At 42.4% G+C, this 24,856-nt stretch overlaps 1 protein-coding gene across 1 annotated transcript in view; it reads right to left on the reverse strand.

Annotated features, from left to right (window-relative positions):
• MYO16 (myosin XVI) overlaps positions 1-24,856 on the reverse strand; it is a 2,821,299-nt gene that overhangs the window by 2,018,891 nt on the left and 777,552 nt on the right. Inside the window, exon 7 of the mRNA XM_086934162.1 lies at positions 22,523-22,648. Within this exon, the coding sequence (XP_086790288.1) occupies positions 22,523-22,648 (126 nt within the window). The remainder of the gene's footprint in view (positions 1-22,522; positions 22,649-24,856) is intronic.

A 24,856-nucleotide genomic window follows, 5' to 3' on the forward strand; every position in this document is an offset into this window, starting at 1 on the left:
TGGGTTAATTGTGGGTGTAGTCTGATGTGGTCTGGCTGAAGACGGCTGACAGACAGAAACCGGTCCTAGGATGCTTGATTCCGGTTCAGGGAAGACATGGCTTGGCAGTTAGGGCTCGACTGTTCCCATGAGGCACAGGGTCAAGACTGGTTTGCATATGAACATGTCTGAGCTGGAGTGACTTGGTGAGCAAAATAACAATGGATTAAACCCAGATCTGTGAATGGGGTGAATGTTTTGCCATTGTGCAACATTCCGTCCATCATCTTGTTTGTTTTGCTGTTCACCCTATGACGTAAGGGTATGCCCAGACGTGGGTCCCTTGCTCACTACGCCACTGGAGTCAAGCTATCCTGGCTGAAGACGGCTGATAGCCAGAAACGGGTCCTAGGATGCTTGATTCCGTTCCAGGGAAGACATGTCTTGGCAGTTCGGGCTGGACTGTTCCCATGAAGCACAGGGTTAGACTGATTTGCATATGGCCATTTGTGAACTGGGGGGGGGTGGAGTGAGCTGAAGATTGGTGATAGATTAAACCCAGATCAGTTTACTGGGGGCGAGTGTTTGATTTGCTCAAATGCTCCGTCCATCATCCCTCTTGGTATCGCTTTGTTCGCCCTAAGTTGGCAGGGTATGCCCAGACGAGGGTCCCTTGCTCTCTCTACCACTGGATTCAAGATATACTGGCTGATGAGGATTATGAATCAAAAACCGGTCCCAGGATGCTTGTTTCGGGTCCAGGAAAGACATGCCTTGGTAGTTCAGGCAGGACTGTTCCCATGAGGCACAGGGTCAGACTGATTTGCATATGGCCATGTCCGAACTGGGGTGGTGGAGTGAGCTAAAGAATGGTGATGGATTAACCCAGATCAGTTGACTGGAGATGAGTGTTTGATTTGCTCAAACGCTCGGTCCATCATCTCCTTTGGAATCGCAAGTTGGCCCTATGTTGGCAGGGTATGCCAAGACGTGGGTCCCTTGCTCTCTCTACCACTGGATTCAATATAGCCTGGCTGATGAGGATTATGAATCTGAAACCGGTCCCAGGATGCTTGTTTCCGGTCCAGGGAAGACATGGCTTGGCAGTTCGGGCTGGACTTTTTCCCATGAGGCACAGGGTCAGATTGATTTGAATATGACCATGTCTGAACTGGGGTGGTGGATTGAGCTAAAGAACGGTGATGGATTAAACCCAGATCAGTTGACTGGGGGTTTGGGTTTGATTTGCCCAAACACTCCGTCCATCATCCCCTTTGGTATTGCTTTGTTCGCCCTAAGTTGGCAGGGTATGCCCAGAGATGGGTCCCTTGCTCACTCTACCACTGGATTCAAGATAGCCTGGCTGATGAGGATTATGAATCCAAAACCGGATCCAGGATGCTTGTTTCCGGTCCAGGGAAGACATGCTTGGCAGTTTGGTCTGGACTATTCCCATGAGGCACAGGGTCAGACTGATTTGCATATGGCCATGTCTGAACTGGGGTGGTGGAGTGAGCTAAAGAATGATGATGGATTAAACCCAGATCAGTTGACTGGGAATGAGTGTTTGATTTGCTCAAACGCTCCGTCCATCATCCCCTTTGGTATCGCTTTGTTCGCCCTAAGTTGGCAGGGTATGCCCAGACGTGGGTCCCTTGTTTACTCTACCACTGGATTCAAGATAGCCTGGCTGATTAGGATTATGAATCGGAAACCGGTACAAGGATGCTTGTTTCCAGGTCCAGGGAAGACATGGCTTGGCAGTTCGGGCTGGACTTTTCCCATGAGGCACAGGGTCAGACTGATTTGCATATGGCCATGTTTGAACTGGGGTGGTGGAGTGAGCTAAATATTGATGGATTAAACTCATATCTGTGAATGGGGGTGAATGTTTTGCCATTGTGCAACATTCCGTCCATCATCTTGTTTGTTTTGCTGTTCACCCTATGTGGTAAGGGTATGCCCAGACTTGGGTCCCTTGCTCACTACGCCACTGGAGTCAAGCCATCCTGGCTGAAGACGGCTGATAGCCAGAAACGGGTCCTAGGATGCTTGATTCCGTTCCAGGGAAGACATGTCTTGGCAGTTCGGGCTGGACTGTTCCCATGAAGCACAGGGTTAGACTGATGTGCATATGGCCATTTCTGAACTGGGGGGGTGGAGTGAGCTGAAAAATGGTGATAGATTAAACCCAGATCAGTTTACTGGGGGCGAGTGTTTGATTTGCTCAAATGCTCCGTCCATCATTCCCTTTGGTATCTCTTTGTTCGCCCTAAGTTGGCAGGGTATGCCCAGACGTGGGTCCCTTGCTCACTCTACCACTGGATTCTGGATAGCCTGGCTGATGAGGATTATGAATCCGAAACCAGTTCCAGGATGCTTGTTTCTGGTCCAGGAAAGATATGGCTTGGCAGTTTGGCCTGGACTATTCCCATGAGGCACAGGGTCAGACCGATTTTCATATGGCCATGTTTGAACTGGGGTGGTGGAGTGAGCTAAAGAATGGTGATGGATTAAACCCAGATCAGTTGACTGGGGGTTAGTGTATGATTTTCTCAAACACTCCGTCCATCAGCCCCTTTGGTATCGCTTTGTTTGCCCTAAGTTGGCAGGGTATGCCCAGACGTGGGTCCCTTGTTTACTCTACCACTGGATTCAAGATAGCCTGGCTGATTAGGATTATGAATCGGAAACCGGTACAAGGATGCTTGTTTCCAGGTCCAGGGAAGACATGGCTTGGCAGTTCGGGCTGGACTTTTCCCATGAGGCACAGGGTCAGACTGATTTGCATATGGCCATGTTTGAACTGGGGTGGTGGAGTGAGCTAAAGAATGGTGATGGATTAAACCCAGATCAGTTGACTGGGGGTGAGTGTTTGATTTGCTCAAACATTCCGTCCATCATCCCCTTTGGTATCGCTTTGTTTGCCCTAAGTTGGCAGGGTATGCCCAGACATGGGTCTCTTGCTCACTCTTTCACTGGATTCAAGATAGCCTGGCTGATGATGATTATGAATCTGAAACCGGTCCCAGGATGCTTGTTTCCGGTCCAGGGAAGACATGGCTTGGCAGTTCGGGCTGGACTGTTCCCATGAGGCACAGGGTCAATACTGATTTGCATAAGGACATGTCTGAGCTGGAGTGACTTGGTGAGCAAAATATTGATGGATTAAACTCATATCTGTGAATGGGGGTGAATGTTTTGCCATTGTGCAACATTCCGTCCATCATCTTGTTTGTTTTGCTGTTCACCCTATGTGGTAAGGGTATGCCGAGACTTGGGTCCCTTGCTCACTACGCCACTGGAGTCAAGCTATCCTGGCTGAAGACGGCTGATAGCCAGAAACGGGTCCTAGGATGCTTGATTCCGTTCCAGGGAAGACATGTCTTGGCAGTTCGGGCTGGACTGTTCCCATGAAGCACAGGGTTAGACTGATGTGCATATGGCCATTTCTGAACTGGGGGGGTGGAGTGAGCTGAAGAATCGTGATAGATTAAACCCAGATCAGTTTACTGGGGGCGAGTGTTTGATTTGCTCAAATGCTCCGTCCATCATTCCCTTTGGTATCTCTTTGTTCGCCCTAAGTTGGCAGGGTATGCCCAGACGTGGGTCCCTTGCTCACTCTACCACTGGATTCTGGATAGCCTGGCTGATGAGGATTATGAATCCGAAACCAGTTCCAGGATGCTTGTTTCTGGTCCAGGAAAGATATGGCTTGGCAGTTTGGCCTGGACTATTCCCATGAGGCACAGGGTCAGACCGATTTTCATATGGCCATGTCTGAACTGGGGTGGTGGAGTGAGCTAAAGAATGGTGATGGATTAAACCCAGATCAGTTGACTGGGGGTGAGTGTTTGATTTTCTCAAACACTCCGTCCATCAGCCCCTTTGGTATCGCTTTGTTTGCCCTAAGTTGGCAGGGTATGCCCAGACATGGGTCTCTTGCTCACTCTATCACTGGATTCAAGATAGCCTGGCTGATGATGATTATGAATCTGAAACCCGTCCCAGGATGCTTGTTTCCGGTCCAGGGAAGACATGGCTTGGCAGTTCGGGCTGGAATGTTCCCATGAGGCACAGGGTCAATACTGATTTGCATAAGGACATGTCTGAGCTGGAGTGACTTGGTGAGCAAAATATTGATGGATTAAACCCATATCTGTGAATGGGGGTGAATGTTTTGCCATTGTGCAACATTCCGTCCATCATCTTGTTTGTTTTGCTGTTCACCCTATGTGGTAAGGGTATGCCCAGACTTGGGTCCCTTGCTCACTACGCCACTGGAGTCGAGCTATCCTGGCTGAAGACGGCTGATAGCCAGAAACGGGTCCTAGGATGCTTGATTCCGTTCCAGGGAAGACATGTCTTGGCAGTTCGGGCTGGACTGTTCCCATGAAGCACAGGGTTAGACTGATGTGCATATGGCCATTTCTGAACTGGGGGGGGTGGAGTGAGCTGAAGAATGGTGATAGATTAAACCCAGATCAGTTTACTGGGGGCGAGTGTTTGATTTGCTCAAATGCTCCGTCCATCATTCCCTTTGGTATCGCTTTGTTCGCCCTAAGTTGGCAGGGTATGCCCAGACGTGGGTCCCTTGCTCACTCTACCACTGGATTCTGGATAGCCTGGCTGATGAGGATTATGAATCCGAAACCAGTTCCAGGATGCTTGTTTCTGGTCCAGGAAAGATATGGCTTGGCAGTTTGGCCTGGACTATTCCCATGAGGCACAGGGTCAGACCGATTTTCATATGGCCATGTCTGAACTGGGGTGGTGGAGTGAGCTAAAGAATGGTGATGGATTAAACCCAGATCAGTTGACTGGGGGTGAGTGTTTGATTTTCTCAAACGCTCCCTCCATCATTCCCTTTGGTATCGCTTTGTTCGCCCTAAGTTGGCAGGGTATACCCAGACGTGGGTCCCTTGCTCACTCTACCACTGGATTCAAGATAGCCTGGCTGATGAGGATTATGAATCCGAAACCAGTCCCAGGATGCTTGTTTCCGGTCCAGGGAAGACATGGCTTGGCAGTTTGGGCTGGACTATTCCCATGAGGCACAGGGTCAGACTGATTTGCATATGGCCATGTCTGAACTGGGGTGGTGGAGTGAGCTAAAGAATGGTGATGGATTAAACCCAGATCAGTTGACTGGGGATGAGTGTTTGATTTGCTCAAACGCTCCATCCATCATCCCCTTTGGTATCGCTTTGTTCGCCCTAAATTGGCAGGGTATGCCCAAATGTGGGTCCCTTGTTCCCTCTACCACTGGATTCAAGATAGCCTGGATGATGATGATTATGAAACCAAAACCAGTCCCAGGATGCTTGTTTCCGGTTCAGGAAAGACATGGCTTAGCAGTTCGGGCTAAACTGTTCCCATGAGGAACAGGGTCAGACTGATTTGCATATGGCCATGTCTGAACTGGGGTGGTGGAGTGAGCTAAAGAATGGTGATGGATTAAACCCAGATCAGTTGACTAGGGGTGAGTGTTTGAATTTCTCAAGCGCTCCGTCCATCATCCCCTTTGATATCGCTTTGTTCGCCCTAAGTTGGTAGGGTATGCCCAAACGTGGTTCCCTTGCTCACTCATCCCCTTTGGTATCAATATAAATTAGGTGGGCAGAATTGGTTCTGCCACAGATGGTGCTTACTCCAAAGGGCCATCTGAGGGGTTTACTCACAGCAGAGAGGGAGTATTCTCTGCCATTATGATACCTGTGGTCAAACCACTCTTTACATTTTGTGAGTTCACCTTTATGTTAGTGGTATATATACTCCATAGCCATTGCAATGGAGTGCACATACCGCCAAAATAGAAATCAGGCTCTAGAAAGGTAAAACCTCTGACCAGGACAAACTTTGTTAGTGTATCCCACCCATGCTCTATCATGGTCAGCATCAAATTGTGCCTAAGTCCCAGTCAACTGCAACCATTGACTAGCATTGGCACTTTAAAAGTTCACATCTCGGGCTCCCATTATTGGATTCTTTTCAGTTCAGTGAATTTAATTTGTTTATTACATTTTACTTGGTTTTCAAATTAAGTTTGGGATTTTTGTTGTTTAGCATTTTGACTTTTGTACTGTTTTGGTATTGCAAAAATAAGCTACATATTGCCCAAAATTAAGCTTGTCTGCTTTGTGGCACAACTGCCGGGAGGTTGAGCTTATTTTAATTTAGTGATTTTAAGAGTTCACCCTGACAAGAGTTGTGATTATTCCTTAAAGCAGTCACCCACCCAAAATAATAACTCAATTTCTTGCAGTGGGGTAACAATATAGGGGGTCATTAGTATGGCAGGATGATCACCACCGCCCGTCTGGCAGTGGCGATCCACCTGCCATTTTCCACCGCCTGCCTACCATTTCCCCCCGCCAAATTACGATGGCGGTTGGTACCCCGGCGGATGGAAAGACCGTCTGCCGGTATCTGCCGGTCGGACAGGCGACCGGGCAGAAAAGGGTTTCAATATGGTGGCGTGTCTGCCAGACACCACCATCCATATTAGAATGGGCAGCGGTGCTGGCCTTTCCATGGCAGAGACTCCGCCATGGAAAGCCAGGCGGAGTTTACTTTCGGGGTCCGTTGCGGGCCCCAAAGGGTTGGGGGTGCACTTGGGGGTACCCATGGTACCCCCCTCTATTTGCATGCACAATGTGGCAGGCACCGCGCGGTGCCTGCCTCGTTGTGCATGCAAATGCACGAAATGCATATATTGCATTGTGGCGGGTGCTGCTTACAGCACCCCCAGCTACAATGCAATATATATGCAGGATGCCACCCCCACCGTGGCGGTAGCATCCTAATTTTCTTTGACGGGACGCCCGTACCTATGGCGGTCAGTCCCTTTTCCCGGTACAGTGGCGGGCGTAGAAACACACAATGTAGTCGAGAGGAATACACGATTGATCCAAGGACTTTATGCAATTTAGACACTACAGAAGTATTTCATTCTCTCTACCATTTTAGATTAAAGCTTAATTCTTTGTATTTAATTCTTTAGGTGCTATGTCAGTGTACTGTGCTAACGACATCATTGCAATGCATGTTTCACAAGGATTAGAGGTTGTTTTGGGGAGGATGTTAATTTCATAAAGAAGCTAAAATCAAAAGCTGTTATACACTGTTGATCAGTGCTTTGAGACCATTTGATCCATGTAGCTAAACGTATTTATTTATTGTCATCCATTCCTGAATTAATAAATACACCCACTCCTCACCATCCAACTATTCATTCACTGAAACAGTAGCCCTATTTCCACCCATGTATTCAATCATTGGGCAAGACTCAATACCGAAAAACATCTTGTAAAACTATTTGCAATTGATTTTCAAAACTTTTTGGGAGGAGAATCCCTCTATACTCCCCTTGCAGTGGTCAGCCTCACTCGTTGCATTTGCTTGCTACACGCAGTATGGGGGTTGATCTAACAAACATGCCAGGGCTACTTTCATTTCCTAGTACGGCCCTGCTTGGAGAGGCTATAAAGCAGTGCAGATTCCTCCCTGTAAATAAATCTCACCCACCAGAGGCCATTATGAACGTGCTCAACTCTTGGAAATACATCTAACAGGGGGAGAGATTAAAGAAAGAGATTGCACTGTCAGATCTGTCAAACTGACTCGTACATAACATAATAGATCTTTAAAGTCTGCTGAGTGCCTAGCTGAGGAAAATTCTTTGTTCTAACAGTGGTGTCATTGCAAGGTTTGGTGGCAGCCTAAACGTTAACATATGTATAAGTAGTGTTATGTTTAAAACACATTTTATAATATGTCAGAGTTTTCAGTTGTGAAATTCTTTTTTTGACAGGTAATTAGGAATAATCCAAGGCATTGTTGAAATCTCCTCAATTGTGTTGGCACGGAAAAGAAGATCTGTGGGTTGGAAACGACACCTGCTTCAAATCCAGGTCAATTTCCCAGTGATAACGGAAATCAATGCAGTCAGTTGTATAATGTGCCCTGTCACTCACTGTCTTAGTGCTGTCTTTTAAGTACCCACTTGTCAGGAAGGCAGTTTAAAGCTGCCAATACCTATTTTGCAAAGAACAACCAAATAGTTTAAAAACCTCCCAAAAAGCTACAAGAGTGAACCATCAGAAAATAGTCGACTTGAAACGTTTTTCATGTCCACACAATCGGCTAAAGATTCGACATACCGTTTGTCGATAATCAGTACTCACATGCCGAAAAGAAAATTAGTTAAACAAAATGTTTCTGTTAGACCGGACACTCTTGGCATGGTATTACCTCAAGCCTTTTGCCTTCCCCTCTCTTGTTTTCTGAAATTTGAGGCCTGAACTCTGGTAATTTTATCATCTAATGTCAAGAAAACTGTCTGTAGCATGAGGGTGGTTGAGTCTCCTGTGTATGGGCATTGCAAATGTGAAAAAGAAAGGGAGTAGCTTTAATTGCATGAAGTGGGCTTATCTATCAACTCTCCCACACTCAAAGACGTTCACCATATCCTTCAATGCTTTGCATCAGGTAGCATAAGCATGAGCAGAATAGACCGAGACCAGGGAATGGTATTCATACTTGTAAATCATGACAGTTTATACCTGTCCATTGTCTATGGCGGCTGACACATCATAAGTCCTTGACCAAGGAGGGTAGAGAAATGGCTGTAGAGGAAGCACACCACATCTTGTTTTAACAAACAATGCATAGTTGCCAAAACTGCATTGGTTGTAGTAATACAAAAGCAAGATATATCCCTGGTTCAAATTAACATCAGGACCTACAAAAACAATATCTGATGCAAAAAGAGATTGGGGGTGAGAAACATGGGAGGGCCTGTGGGTCACTGATAGAATAAATGATCACTGTTCCTTTTGACATTGCAGGTTAGGTGCAGCCAAGAAGGCAAGTTGACTGATCCAATTCCTGTCAACAGAGGAGTTAGACAGGGATGTGTGCTTCCCTCCTTATGTTATTTACGCTATATATTAACAGTCTAGTAACCTTTCTGGACCAATGCGAAAATGACACACTTTGTCAGGCAAACATGAGGGTTCCTTCCCTCATGTTTGCCGACAACACACTTCTCTCAAAATCCCCACTGGGACTTCAAAAACCGTTAGATCATTTTGAGTGTTTCTGTAAGCAGAGGGTTTGGAGATTAATGTGTGTTAGATGTGGCATCATTGGTGTGGGTTCCCCCTATATTTTTGCCTCGGCCTCCTATGTTTTTGCTGTGTATTGTACTTTGTTTTGCTGGTCTAGATGCTTTGGGCACTTTGCCACTGCTGTTCAGTGCCAAAGTGCAAGTGCTACCTTTGTGAATTGTTGTTATGGATTGGCGTTTCTACAATTGGCTTCTTTGATTTACTAGTCAGTCCCTAGTACAGTGCACTGGGTGTGCCCAGGGCCTGTAAATCAAATGCTGTTAGTGGGCCTGTAGTACTCGTTTGCCACCCACCTAAGTAGCCGGTCAATGTAACTCTGGCCTGCCATTGCAGTGCCTGTGTGCAGTCTAGTACTTCCATGTCGACTTGGCAACGGCACCAACTTGCCTGGCCTTATCCTTCCCTTTTCTTACATGCTAGTCACCCCTTAGGTAGGCCCAAGATACCCCTGTGGGCAGGGTGCAGTGTATGTGAAAGGTAGGACATGACCTGCTGTGTGTGGCATGTCCTGATAGTGAACTTCTGCCAATTTCGTTTTTTCACTATTACAAGGCTACCTGTCTGCATAGGATAGAATGGGGAGCTTTGCTTATAATATCTTATAAGCATAAATACCCCTGGGAACATGGTAGGAAAATAAAGTTTAGCATGCCTGAACTCAGGATGTTAAAATGCATCTTTTAATGAGGGTGATTTTTACATTCAATGTTTGAAAATTCCACTTTAGAAAGTAGGTATTTTATCGATTAGCCATTCAGTGTGCCTCTGCTAGGATGTGTATTGACTGTCTGGCTTTAGGAGTGACAGGGGATGGGGATGTGCCGTGACTTCAGAGAGTCTAGATGAAACGGGGCTGGGCTGAATAGACCTGAGCTGAATATAGAGTAGGGAGAGGTGATTTTCTTTCACCTGAATGGGCCTGGTCTTCCTTCCACAATGCTGTCTCCACCTCCTGCCAGGAAGCTGCACCAGAGAGGACAGAACTTATTTTGACTGAGCACAGAGCTTCTCTGCCATAGAGAACAAAGGATTTTGTAGTATAAAAAGAGGGGCCCAGACTCCAGAATGTTAGATCACTTCTGGGAATCAAGAGGAACCTTTGCCAAGGAGAAGAGCCGGAGAAACTGAGATACTGCATACTACCTGTGCTGTTTGCTGTCTGGGGTTGGCCTGCAGCGGCTACTTGCTGCTAAGGAAAGGAGAGAGGACTTTGCTGTTTGCTGGGTCCTCTGCTTGAGTGAGATCTCTAAGGGCTTGAATTAAGCTTGCCTCCTGTTCTGAAGTCTCAAGGACAAAAAGACTTCAACCCCAGTCCCCCTGGAACTCCTTTGCTGGGAGTTCTGACCTGTTGAGAGGTGCCTGCCAGTGTTCTAGGCCTCTGGAGGTTGTTTTGGGACTGGAAACTGTAAGAACTGTGAAAATCGAAGCACCGCCTGTATCAGACGCTTTGCAGCGGTGGAAGAGAACATTTCTGACGCATCACCACCGCCTAAGAATCGACGCAGTGCCTTCTCACGGCTGAAGTGTCTACTGTGCGACAAATCCTGTGTACTGATCTCCGACGTCTGAGATCACTGCACCAATTCTGATGCAGGCCCGGTTGGAGAAAAACTGACGCATCCCACCAGATTGCATCGCACCGAAGCGCCAAATCTGTAACATCGTTGAGGGATGCAGTAAGAAACTGACACATTCCCTCTCTATGCAGTAAGAAACCGACACATCACCTCCTCTCCGGTAAGGAACTGATGCATCACCTCTCCCCGAGTAAGGTATGGACGCATCACCTACCCTGTGTTTAAGGAACTGAAGCATCACCTTCCCTGCAAACCTTTTTGCTTGCATTTTTCGCCTTATGCGAGGTACTTTGTGTAAAAGTGTTTCATCTCACATTTTCTTGAAACTGAAATGTTTCTACCTTTTAAGAATCATATTTTTAGAACTGTATTGTGGATTTTTGTCATTGTTTTGGTTTAGATAAAGATTACTTATTTTTTCTAAACTGGTGTGGTGTCCATTTGTAGTGTTTTCACTGTATTACTGTATGTGTTCACAAATGCGTTACATACTGTCTCTGAGAAAAGCCTGTCGGCGTATGCCAAACTACCAAGGGGGTGAGCAGGGGTTATTTTAGAAGTGTACCCCCCTTACCTCGACTAGAAGCAAGGGTCCCTATTCGGACAAAGGTACCTCCCTCTGCCAATTAGAGACCGCTATTTATAACAATGTGGGTAAAACTAAGTACAAGGTCCTGAACCATGGGCACTCGACTAGGTCAAACACTATGTCAGAAGGGATGCCTCTAGAGCATGTGCGCTAAAGGAACATCCTGGGTGGCATATTCATATAACCCAGCATAGATTAAAAATGGAATAGATAGTCGGAGGAATCACCAAACTGCATCAAGGCTCACAGTTCTGGCCCATACAGATTTACAACCACCAGGCCCTACGGACAGCTTCTTATGGTGCAGAATTGTGGAGGCACGTGTATGTGACTCCCCTAGTTTCATCAGAAATGTGATTCATGTGCCACTTGACAGGCTTGCCATAAGTACCCCTTTGCTCCCACTAAGGTTGGACCTAAGGCTTAGAACAATATCCTATGATATAGGATTGAGTCCTATACTATTCTGGAGAAGAATTTGGGCTACCACAGATCTGTGTTCCTAATCGCTAGCGGTGAGCGGAAATATTACCCATTTCTGGCTCATGTAATATATCTTGGCTAAGATATGTAAAAACCACTCTGATAGCAAGTGGGAAAGAAAGATTGTGAAATGTTCCTGCGGAGGCCAGAGCGACTCCAAAGTGCAAATTAGATCTACCTACTGGCAGCATTAAGAGTGTCTTTTATACACTCAGACAAAATATGGCTTTTTAACTCTTGCATTTATTACAGTGAAGGATTCCTTCATAAAGGAGGACTTCCTGGACGAGACTGAGCCACTATTAACCAGGCATATTTATCTACAGTTTCAGTATAGGACATTACCCTTCCCTTCTTTCACTGCAAATTAGACAGGTGTGCCAAGAGCACAAGACTGCCGGTATCTGTCTTGTGGCAACACTAAGAAACCGTTGCTATGTTTTTCTTCCAGGCCTATTCAAGAAGTAAGCGGAGCCGGCTATTTTCACTGTGCTGAAACTTGGGTGTTAGGGAGCACACGGAGGCCTTAAGGATTATGAGATAAGAAACCAGCCAATTGATGGTTTTTGCACTCACTCGAGACTTGATGGTGATATAGAGATTCATGCAAAAATGCTTCTCTAGAGAAATAAGTCTGTGGTTGTCATCATCATGTGTAAGCTGTCTGTTATTAGATTATAATATTTTTGGGGGCTGGTTTGGATGATACCAACTTGAATGTGTTCATCAATTTTGTACAAACTTTACATTGGTTTTTTTTATGTTGATCGCCACTAGATTTTAAGGTAATTTTAATGTTTTGAAAGATTGTGTTATGTTGGATTTTTTCATTATGTAGTTTTATTTGTGCTTTTATGGCCATTGTGCCAAAATAAAGATCTTTGATGATGATGATGAAGAAACTGTTTGGAATATTTAACTACTGTCCTTTTTATATCTGTGGATGTTTAACTAACTTATGTGTAGATTGTTTAGTGAAGCTTCCTGGAGAAAGTCACAATCACACATTTCACTCACTTTCTCATTGCAGCTTGAGATGGTTACTTTTTTTATGGCCTTTTTCAATATTCACCACTATCAACGAGAAAATGAGCTTGCAGACAACCAGAAGAGTAAAGATGAGAGGAAAAAAAGAAAGTCTTTGGAATGTTGTACGGTGAAGAAAGAGCACTTATGTATATATAAACAAATCCCAGCTGCATTTGGAGGTAACTGTGACAATACGGATTGAAAAAGGAATAGAACTGAAAAATATGATGCTGGTAAAATATGATATAGGAAAAGAGAAGGGGAATAAAACAGAGTGCACATAAAGACATGCAGTAGGAAAGGTATAAGTGAAAAGAAAGATGATCTTAGTGGGATTTGCAAAAAGCCAAGGGAGAATGCAAGAACTGTCACATGGTCAGAATAGGCCTAGTAAGAAACAACATGCTCATGTTTCCTAAGCTGCCTTCTCTTTTACACACAATGACTTTTGATATACATCTTCATGAGTAACAATGCAGGATAACATTCTCTGAATCTGCATTTCTTACATTTTTACTTCATAGGCACTTTATCACGACACCTTGAACATTTAGTACAAGGGTTAAAGTTCACTGTGCAATCGTCCTCATTGTTATTGGCCATAAGGTGACAACGCAATCAAACAAGAATAAACAATTGTGGCCTGAAACGGGTTGCGACATAGCCACATAGGTGTGGTTATTATAAATACACAACCACTTCCATGTTGAGGCAGAGAAGCACATGGATGACACAAAGAGGTCATTACATGCAAGAATTCAAGCTCAGCTGATTCCTGTTTACCTACACGAGGGATGTCCAGCTCTACACCAAGATGGACCGCTTGATGACACTTACCTACAGGTGCTCAGGAGTTAGTCTTGTCTGGCAGGGATTTGGCCGATTACCCACCCTAGGAAAGACTAGGTTAGGGAGCACTAGGTAGGAGTACACTATACACAGCACTTATATTCCCACATATAATTACTGTCTTAGCACAATGGTGGAGATGTTTATCCTGTTCACTGTTCTTTTGATGTTAATTACGCAAATCTGTTTCATTCTACTAATTTTGGCAGCGCACATATTTTATAGAAGAATCACAATGCTTCAATAAATATTGAAACACCTTGCTGAGTATTTCTTGTGTATTTCATTGGGTATGCATGAGAGCCCAAATGAAAAGTTTCTAGATCTGTAAACAAGATTTTCTTGGAGTATCTGGGGTGTCATGTTCGGAGGTTGCACACACATTTGTCACCCTGTAAGGTTAGGGATGCAGATGGTACACTGTAAGCTAGCAGGCCGACAGGCCAATATATCCTGAGGGGGTGCATGGAATCAGTCTGGCATTATCCAGTCATTTATGTTGTCCAACAGACGCACAATTTAACTGCATGAGTTACAAGCTGTACGACATTACTGAAGCTTGAAGGTGTCAGGTACAGTTGGAGAAGTTAAGAAATCTCCTCAAATCAGCAAAATAATTTTAAGTCTTGCAAGAATAAGACAAGAGAAAAGGTAGAGGGGAAAACAGCCATAGAAACAAATAGCTTAATATGCAGAAAATACATCCAATATTCATTGAGCTGCTAGAGAATAATAGGAATATGGCATAGAAGAAGATCCAGATATCAAACAGCTCAGAAAATACTGCAAGTAGTGGGGAGGTTTCTGTGAAGCAGTTTTATTCAAAAATATAACTCAATTCTGAGCTATAATTGATTGAAACATATTTCCATCTGGAATCAGGAATCGATTGGATTGACTATTTGACAGACCTTTATAGCTCAAATAATCTTGAAAGTACTTCCTATAGTATTGAATACCAATCGCACCAACTATGAGTCTCTACCTATGAATGTGATAATTAAGTATGTTTAAAGAGATAAGTACTCAGAAGTCATAATCCATCAAAGTAAAAGAGAATCCAGGCAATCACCTAGAAATTACCGTCAGACAGCTCTGCATGACCCTGTAGGAAAAATGTTTGCTTAAACATTTTTAATACACTTACAGTCTTTAAGTCTTAGGCAAAGAAATAATTATTGTACAGCAATTGAGCTTTAAAACAAACTGCTCTACCCTTCATAATATGGCAACAGTCCAATTCATATCAAATAAATATTCAATTTGGAGTTGTCACCCTGTTTATTTATTGACTTTTCAGCATTCAATTGAAACAAAAGTTGATTGATATTGATATTCTTTCTGGATTACTTAGATTGATTATGGCACTACACACGTCTTTGTGGTGCCAGGAAATATTTGGAGAGGATTGTGGCCCTTCTTCAAAAATACAAGCTAACAATGGACTAAAGCAAGGTTGGTTGTTGCCCTTCTACTGGTTTTTCTCAATATGTATGAGCTACCATTGAGGCAAAATCAATCTTCAGAGGATCCCTGAAATGAGGTAATCATCCAATGCGTAATTTATTAAACACACATTTTGTGAAACGTTTTAATCTACCCCCAAATGTTCTCCAAAAGATTTTGACTAGCTTACAACTGTATGCATCAGAACATTGTCTACATATAAATATTTCAAAAAGTAAAGCACTAGTTTTACGGGGGATGTGGCACAGACATTAGGTGAAGAGAAACATGAAACTATGAAACTTTACATTTATCTGGAAGATTTTTTTGCTCTAACCTCAGTAATATACTTCACATCACACAATTGAGGGGCAAGGTAAAAGCACACGGAAAATGTTTAGGGTCCTTTTATAATTCATTTTGTCAAACACATTTCAATCAGCTGATTCAAATTAATAAATAAAAAAATATCCTCCTTGCTTCTCTATTCATTTTAAACTGTTCTATTTACATATTGCTCTTTCTTAACTATTATGAAGGAAAGATTTCTATCAGCTATGTTCACTGACTACTTTAATCCCAGTTCAGGCCGTGAAATTGAAGTTTTTACTCTCAAGTGCATACGTTGTAGGTCTGGCTGCAGTAATCCAATGGGGTTTTCGGGTGATCAATGTCATGGAGCATGTTTTGACAGAGCTGCTGTATACTTAGATCTTCATGAAGAAAGTGCCTCATAGTTCTCTGTAAGAACTTCTCTTCAGGGGGGTCTGACAGACAAAAAATTCAACCAAACCTGTAATTGCTTCTTGAGCTTAAATTTAGATTAATGGTTTTACTATTAAGGGCAACCACTGAGCCCCTGTGCTTTATGTGACAATGGAGTACAGGACTTTATTCATGTTTCCTTTGTTTGTCCAGTTCTAATATTGCAAAGAAAATGATTTTTATGCCCCATTTTTCTTAACCCTAGAATATCCTATGCAAAAGAGGCACAGTTTTTTATATTATGTCCACAAAACTAGACCATGGCTTTTACCATTTTTAAAATGTTTACAACGTTTTCTTTTACCTTTGTAGTAGTTTTATGCACTAAAGGTGTTTTTTGCTCTGTGATGCTTTATTTTAACTGTTACTATGTTTATTTTGTTTTACCTCTATTGAGGTCTATACACAATATAGTTTGAGGGATTAGATTAGCAAACATGAATATGCAAATACATGTGTTAAAGCAGCAACCTTTCAATAATCTACATTGTTTAGAAACACAGATTTTTTTCTATTGTTCTCTTTGACTTTCAAATAGGACACGTTTAAAGTGCATTGCTCTCTTGCTGATTCTCTGATATCCTATGATTGAAGACTCAGTAGTGAATGTATTAACTGTGGACATGTGTGGCACTTCTAGATCTCTGTTAGTACAGCATGGAACAGAAGAGACTTAGGGCCTGATTACGAGCTCGGAGAACCATCGGACTACTGAACCCGTGGTGGTGGTCCATGGACAGCCTGACTGGTTGTCAGCCTGCTATATTACGAATACGACTGTAGGACCGGCACAGTGCCACCGCAGCAGCCGGGGATCATATATCCGCCACGGTGGCATGGCAGTCAGGGGCCCTAATATACTTGTTGGGGCTGCTACGGCATCACAGCGCATATTAGCAGTATCTTGACTGCCTCACTTTCAATGGCGGTGAGCCCATCATTGAAAGTGCTATGGTGAGGAACATTAGGGGTTCCTACAGGGCCCCCTGTTGTGTCAGTGCCATGGGATGCATGCAGTGGTGCACCCCTATCTGCATGCACCCCCGTTCCAACACAGCAGGGACTTTAAAGGCCATGCAATGCAGGAACGTGCCTTGGCATACCCATTGCGGTGCATTTTTTAATAGGCACCATCGTAGTAAAATCAAAGCACTGCCCTCCAGACCAGGAGAAAACTCCTAACCTTGCGGGTGTTCTGACTATGGGTTTGGCAGTCCTGGAGCTGGGTGCTGGAGTGGCATCCCACTCCAGGACCTCCAAACTTGTAATCAGACCCTCACATATTTAGATGTTAACAGGAAGATATTGTTTTTAGGCTTGAGAGAGAGAAGGTTGGTCCACACTCAACACAGTAATACGGCAGTGTGAATGGTTTGTGGGACAGGAGTGACACATGCACTGACAAAATGTCTTGCAATGTCAAGGGGATAAAGAATCCTGTCAAATGCCAAAGATATGGTCTTATATCCACAAGCATCAGGCATGAATAGTAAAGCTACAGGACACACATCTACTTCCACAGAAACATGAGAAGATAAAAGATAACGGGGGAGGTAGGTTCTGGTATGCCAGCGTCACGTAATCAGCATGAAGGGTGTTACTTTGGGCGCAAGTGTGCCACTTAAGGTGGAGAGTGAGCTAAAAGATGTTGATGAAAGGTATATCAGAGTAGTGGGAGAAATATGTGACAAACATACACTACTTTAGACACAAATGCACCTAACATCGAAACACCAGGGGCCCAATTCGCAAAGGTAAACAGAGATGAAAGTCTAACTTTACGACTTTCGGTATTCACAAAGTGCATTTACGAGTAGTAAAGTTATAAAGTTAGATCTTCATCTCAATTTTGATCTCATTTAAACTTAAGACCAAAACGTAAGTTATAACTGAGACAAATGTCTAGCTTTACTTCTCGTAAATACCCTTTGCGAATACCAAAAGTCGTAAAGTTAGACTTTCATCTCAGTTTACCTTTGTGAATCTGGCCCAATAATTTTGGTGTGGTGCGTCTTTTGAAACATGATGCACATTATGATATCATTTGGATGGGTGACAATAGAGCTCTAGATAGTTTAAGTTCACCACTAGGTCACTAGGCAGATCATCAAGAGTGTTACTGGTAGGTATGGACACTCTTCACTTCCACACCTCATGAGACTTTTTCCAGAATAGATTTTATGCTCACCCACCCAAGACAACACCAAAGGAGATGATGGACGGGGCGTTGGAGCAAATCAAACACTCACCACCAGTCAACTGATCTGGGTTTAACCCATCATCATTCTTTAGCTCACTCCACCCCCCCAGTTCAGACATGGCCATATGCAAATCAGTCTGACACTGTGCATCATGGGAACAGTCCAGCCCGAACTGCCAAGTTTTGTCTTCCCTGGACCCGAAACAAGCATCCTGGTACTGGTTTGGGATGGCTCAGCATTTAGGCCGGACTCCTTGGGACCATGCCCTGCTTGCAGTGGACTTACAAGGTCAGGCACATGTGGTGCTGATATCACAGTTGTGGCTCCAAATTCATGCCCTATATGACCAAGTGCTCCAAGAGGAAATTAGGAACCAAGTAAGGGAATTCTTTGATGTGAATGAGGGAACTGTTTCCCCTGCAGGGGTAGAATGGGAAGACTTCAAGGTGACCATATGAGGGAAATGTATGGTAATTGGTGCGAAGGTTGCTAGGGTATAAGGTTACGGTATTGGAACAGCAGATGGGGAATATAGAAAAGCAGGCCCCAAGTGATGAGGCGACCTTGGAGACTCAACACAAACTGGTGGCTGGCCTAGATGATCCCCGGGAAACACTGGGTTAACATGATTACTGAATGGATACTGAAATCCATCACCATTAAAGAGATAAATCAGGATGGCTGGTTAACAGAGAACAAGGTGGGAGCAGTATTATGTCTCCTAAGGCCGCCACTGGAGAGGTTCTGATGCTCACACTGATATCGTAGACTGATTTGCAGAAGTTTTCAAGGTGCTATATGTAAAGTGCAATGACAGTGATGAGGCAGGTATAGATTCCATTCTGGATGAAGCACACTTACCTATAGTAGATAAGGATGCAAGGGTACTTATGAATGCTCCCATAGAGGAGGCATATATCAGGTGGGCTATTAAGTACATAAACTCAGGGAAAGCAGCAGGAAATGACAGACTGTCAGATGAATTCTGCCAGACAAATGTGGATTTGCTTAGGTCACCTATGCTAGCAATGTATTAGGAGGCTTTTGAGATGGGAGTATTACCAGCATCACTGAGTGAGGCAAATATAGTATTCTTGCGGAAACCTGGGAGGGACCCCACTAATTGTAAATCGTATCATCCATTATCAATGATAAATATGAATGCTGAAATATTGGGGAAAATATTGGCACAACACCTAGCAAAGGCAGCAGAGTGGATAATATATGCTGATGAGGCTGGATTTACCACCACTACCAACATTCAAAAGGAATTCCCTGTTATGGGACAGGCCATGCAAAGAGAGGAATCAAGTGAAGTTGTTAGTCTAGATGCCCACAAGGCTTTTGATACTGTTAACCGGGTGTTTATGGACCACACAATACAACGCTATGCCTTGGGACTGATTACCTGCGATGGGTAAAACTACTTTATACTGCTAGCAAGGCAAGAGTGAGGGTGGGTAATAGAGTGTCGGCAGTTGGTAGAAAGATAGGGACTCAGTAGGGGTGTCCTCTCTCTCCACTGATATTTGCAATATTTATAGAGCCCCTGGCACCAATTATACATATCCAACACACAGTATAATGGTGGGCAGTAAGTGGGAAGTCATCTCATTGTATACCTACGATATACTATTAACATTGAGAAACCCAATTACCACATGTTCAGCTTTATACTATACATTAGCGTGGGTGGTCATGCACTCAGGGTTCCAGCTAAATGCAGACAATATGTTATTGAATCCCACACAAGTGACTGTACCAGGGTAGGCACGTCTACCAAACATAAAGATGTGTTTTTGTGGGCAATTTACTAGTCTCCCTTGAACAAAGTGTGCACAAGTGGCTGAGTTTCCCGATGTCCTTAATAGGGTGCATCACAATTAGCAAAATGATCATGCTACTTTGAGTACTTTATGTATTGCAACATATGCTGATGCGCATACCGGAATCTTGCTTCTGCAAATCGGATGAATTGCTCTGATTGCTCTCCTGGAGGACAGGAAGGGCATAGATACATTTGGAGGTACTGAAGCTCCAGTAGGATAGTGGTGGGTTATAGGCACCAAATTTCAAAACCTAATATTGGGAAGCTCACAATCAGCAAACAGTGTGGTGGTTTCTGGAGGAGGGCTCTCATCCACCGCCAGGGACATTGCCATACTTGCTCCTACCATAGGCATTACTGGCATCACCCTTAGTTCCTCAAAAGAAACGGCCAACTTTCCCATTACAGGTTAGGACCTGCTAGATACATGGGGACAGGCAACTAAAAGAGAAGGGGATGAGTACATTTATATGTAGAAGCTAATTCCATGGTTTTCCGGGATTAGTCCAATGATTCTACTCCTCTTGAGACATAGAGATGAGAGAGATACCCCACATGACATGGGAGATCTGTTTGAGAATGGCCAAATGGTGGGCTATGCTGATTTCTCTGACACATGGGGGTAGCTGGTGGTGGATGATTCCTGGCCTAAGCTGATTTGGCAGTGACTGTCTGCAAAGTCTGGGCAATGATTACACGAAAACTGGAAACACGTGTTAAATTAGACCCTTCCAGATATGGGAGGTGAGGGCAAACTCATCACTTAAATTTACTCGCTATTGATACCATGCACTACTACCAGTATAAACACACTGAAGTCATAATGGGAAGGAGATCTTGGCATGGAGTTGAGGGAACGTGACTAATATCTATATTGGGTAACTGCAGGAGTGTTAATCATAATGCATGCCTGAAACGTATAAATTATAAATGCGTACATAGGGATTACATCATGCCACAGTGGCTGCACAGATCTGAACAGTGCCCCAAATTCAGAATGACAGAGGTAAGCTATATTCACATGTGGGGGATATGTCTGGGTATGATTGCCGCCAGTGAGGATATTTTAGATTTAGTGATACTAGCTGAATTGCAACTGCAGTCAACAATACAGATGTGCTTACTGTTCTAGTCACCCATAATGAACACACTAGATATGCAGATAAGGTATTTGAATTAGGCCTCACCATTCCCAAGATGCATGTAGCACTGAGATGGATGTCCAGACAACTCCCCACACAAAAGCAATGGTTCTGGGTATTTGCGAGGTGGGTAAGGGCTGAATTGGGGTACTCCACAGGTTGGTTTACAATGCAGTGAAACAGGGAGGAGGGGTGTAATGGGACTTAGTAGAAGTTGGCTACTACAGGAAATAGGAGACCCTGTACCAAAACATGATGTAGAAGGGACAGATGATGAACACTTTTTAGATGTGTCTGTGATGCTGATTTTTTAAAATTTGATGCAATTGTACCAATAACGCTGTCTAGGTGATCCAAATGTTATGTATGAAATTATATTCATTTTCACATGATGTGACACACCTCTCTCCCCTTGTTTAGAAGGGTTTGTGGGTACATGTGAAGGGACAAGTCACAGAACTGTAATGTTGTCTTGTTCTTAAAATCAATTAACAAATTTTAAACCATAAACAAATAAAAAGACTTGCATCTGGTTCAGGAAAGAAACCTAGCAATAGAATGCAGTACTATGACAAATCTTCAAAACGAAGTTCTACATCTTTCTGAAACAATTTTCAAGCACATCAAGTAAAATATGAGCTGCTGATGTACATGCAGGCTGTGCACTACTCAAAAATCCTTTCCCAACTCTAAAACATAACTTGATGTTCCCTGGTGAGAATATGCAAAAACGGAGGGAACGTAAGCATTGGGTCTATGACACTTACATCATGGCAGACTGTGCCATATCTTCAAGCAGCTCTTGGAGTGGCAAGGCATGCTCTTCGGAGCAGGAGTTGATGCCACTTTCTCTTGTGCAAAGTAATAATGTAATATTGAATTCCAGGGCATCAGTCAAGCTGAACTCTGTTCTTCACGAACTGAAGTTATGTAACCTGGTTTTGCTTGCAAACAGAATTTGTTCATGCCTGTATTTGCATCTGCTACCATTAGCATATTAGACATCTAGTCTTCAATGATGATTGTTTTACGTTGATGCAAATTTCAACTGATTCTAATGTTTGTTTTAATTCTCGAATAGGAATAATCATCTCAGCCTGAGAGAGGTTGTGCAATGCCCTAGACACATTTCAACAAGGACTAAAACAATGCTCAGTTCTGCAAACCACAGCATGAGCTGATTATCAAAACACACTTTCAAAGTAATATCTGAAGTACATACAAAAAAAACACATTTTTAAAAGTTGTGTTTCAAGCCTTGGCAATCTATAATTACAGTTCTCGCTTGGTGATGGGTATGTGCAGTGCTTTTGGGGTCTTTCACAGCTGTAGATCACACTTCTTGTTAAAACAGAGGTACAGCAATAAGTGTTATTGTACTACCGATTGCATAGTTTGCAATTGTAAAATGATCAAAATCATTATTTATAGATTGGACACAATATAACAAAAATATATAATTATATGCCAAACACAAATTTAAACAAAAGCATCAAATTTTACCTGTCCGTATTTTGCTGCTAGGTGAAGAGGTGTCCAGTAGTGGTTATCAGCAGCATTAGGATCAGCTGAATTTTCTAAAAGCAGTGTAGCCACATCTTTGTATCCACTTGCACAGGCCATGTGAAGCTAGAAATGAGACATATATATTATGAAAAGCATCGAAAGCACTCTATTAATTTAACTCATGGAGGATTTGTTTTGGTTTCCACAATGACTTTAGGATTCAGAAATATTCATATTTGGAGCAGTGTATCCAGAGAGACTATTGTTAAAAGTTGCTCCTTAATTCTGATGGGCCTATAACTACAGTTACAGAGCCTAGAAAAATGACAAGTTTAGTGGTGATATTGCTGGTAAGTGGTATTCTACTTGTGGATTACAGTGGCTGCAAGCAGAGGTCTCGCGGCAGAATAATGGTCAAAACATGCAGCAATCAGCATGGTAAGTCCAATTCTAGCATAGTATTCCTAAAAAATGTATAATCCCTACAAAATTACCTAGAATCCAAGACTGATAACTCACAAGTAGAGAAAACTCTGGGTTGAATAAAGAATCACAAGTATTAAAGGTCAGATATGCTTAGATTCTAGGGCTTATATGCTCATGGAGCAAATTTAATGAGTTTACATAGGTAGAATTTATTTTTCAAGGAATAGTAGTGCTTTCAAAATTTTAGTAGTTCTGTAATCATAGTATAGAATACAGCCTAACCCAGGACAACTCTGAATCTCCATGACCCTCTGAGATTTCTCTGGAACTCTGGTAAGAATAATTACCCCTTTTTAACTTCCTTCTCTGAATTAAAGTTTGAGTACTAATGTCAGAAAAAAGAGACCAGTGAATTATCTTCAATGATATCTGTGAATGATTAATTTTAGAGTTGCGATTATACATGAAGCTGTATTGAAATAAGAAACCAATTTCCAGAGTAATGTAATCTGTACAAAGTCTGTACAACTATATGGTTGACATGGGCTATTACAGACTGTTATGATACATCATACAAAATATGGAAATTTCTTACATTAGTTACAATGGTTATATGTCTTTAATTCCATGACCTTTTATTCGTCATATGTTTACTTACCCTTCTTTAATTCATCATAACGTTAGTTTGTCTATCTGTCAGTACATGGATAGAACATTTACATTTTCCTCTTGATCTACCTTCACATTTTTGCCTTCTCCCTACTCAAAGCTGTAAGTAAGCATGCTGCTAACCTTTTCTTTAATTGGATTTTTTTATTTAATGCAATTCCATTAAATTACTTTATTACTAATGTGTATCATAACTTTTAATTCAATTACAATGTCACACATTTTCTTACTGCAGTGACAAAACAATTCCCAAATCCAAACCAAATACATATTTATAATATTTTCATTATATTAAATTATTATTAACTCTTACCTTTAACCTACTCCTAATATAGTTAAATAAAAATAATAACACTGTTGTATTTCTAATGTTAACTCTATAATTCAAATTTTATTTACTTATATAGTAAGAAATTCAATCTTACAATAACTTTAGTTCATGTTAAATTACATTTTAATAATAAACTTGTTTCTAACATTAGCCTTAGATTGTGTTGAATATTTCTATTGAATTATATTACTAAATATCCTAAAGATAACAGTAAATGTAATTGTTGTTTCTTATCATATAGAACACTACTTAAATCCAAGATACTCTAACTTTAACTCTAACTTATTTAAATTACATTCTTTTTCAATACATTACTGTAATGGTAATGCTAAACTAATCAATAAAAAAATTAGATTAATAAAAATCTTTAACAACAAACAAAGTAGTTATTCTTTTGACCTTAATGCTAAATTATCCTTACATTAAATAACGTTTTTTTGATTTGATTGTCCGAAATAATGTATAAAAATAAAGGTGGTGTCAAAGTAATAGTGACTTAGCAAATGGCAGATGACGTAAAAGGGAACAGAAAACTTCAGTCACTGTTCTATAGTGTGCATGTAGCATATTTGTATTAGAATACCACCATGGCAGTGCTAAAACATGCAGGTAAAAGGTTACATTTGAATGCATCAGTCTTACTACATATTTTAGCACTGCCCAATAGGTTATCCACATGGATACTAACATAGGCTTAGACAGCATTACACGGTAGTGATGGTAGTGCTGCACAACTTCAAAGCATAGAGTAAAATTAAAACAGTGCTTTTTAAGTGTTTCTAAACACTAGTGTGTCTAAACAATGTTTTGTTCATGATTGTGGGAAAACAGAGATCACATATCTATTGAACCTATGTCATCATTTAACAGTTCGTAGCATGCTAATTAATGTGATTTAGACCACT

The sequence above is a fragment of the Lissotriton vulgaris genome, chromosome 8 (genome assembly GCF_964263255.1).
Source record: "Lissotriton vulgaris chromosome 8, aLisVul1.2, whole genome shotgun sequence".
In the NCBI taxonomy this organism is placed as follows: Eukaryota; Metazoa; Chordata; class Amphibia; order Caudata; family Salamandridae; genus Lissotriton; species Lissotriton vulgaris.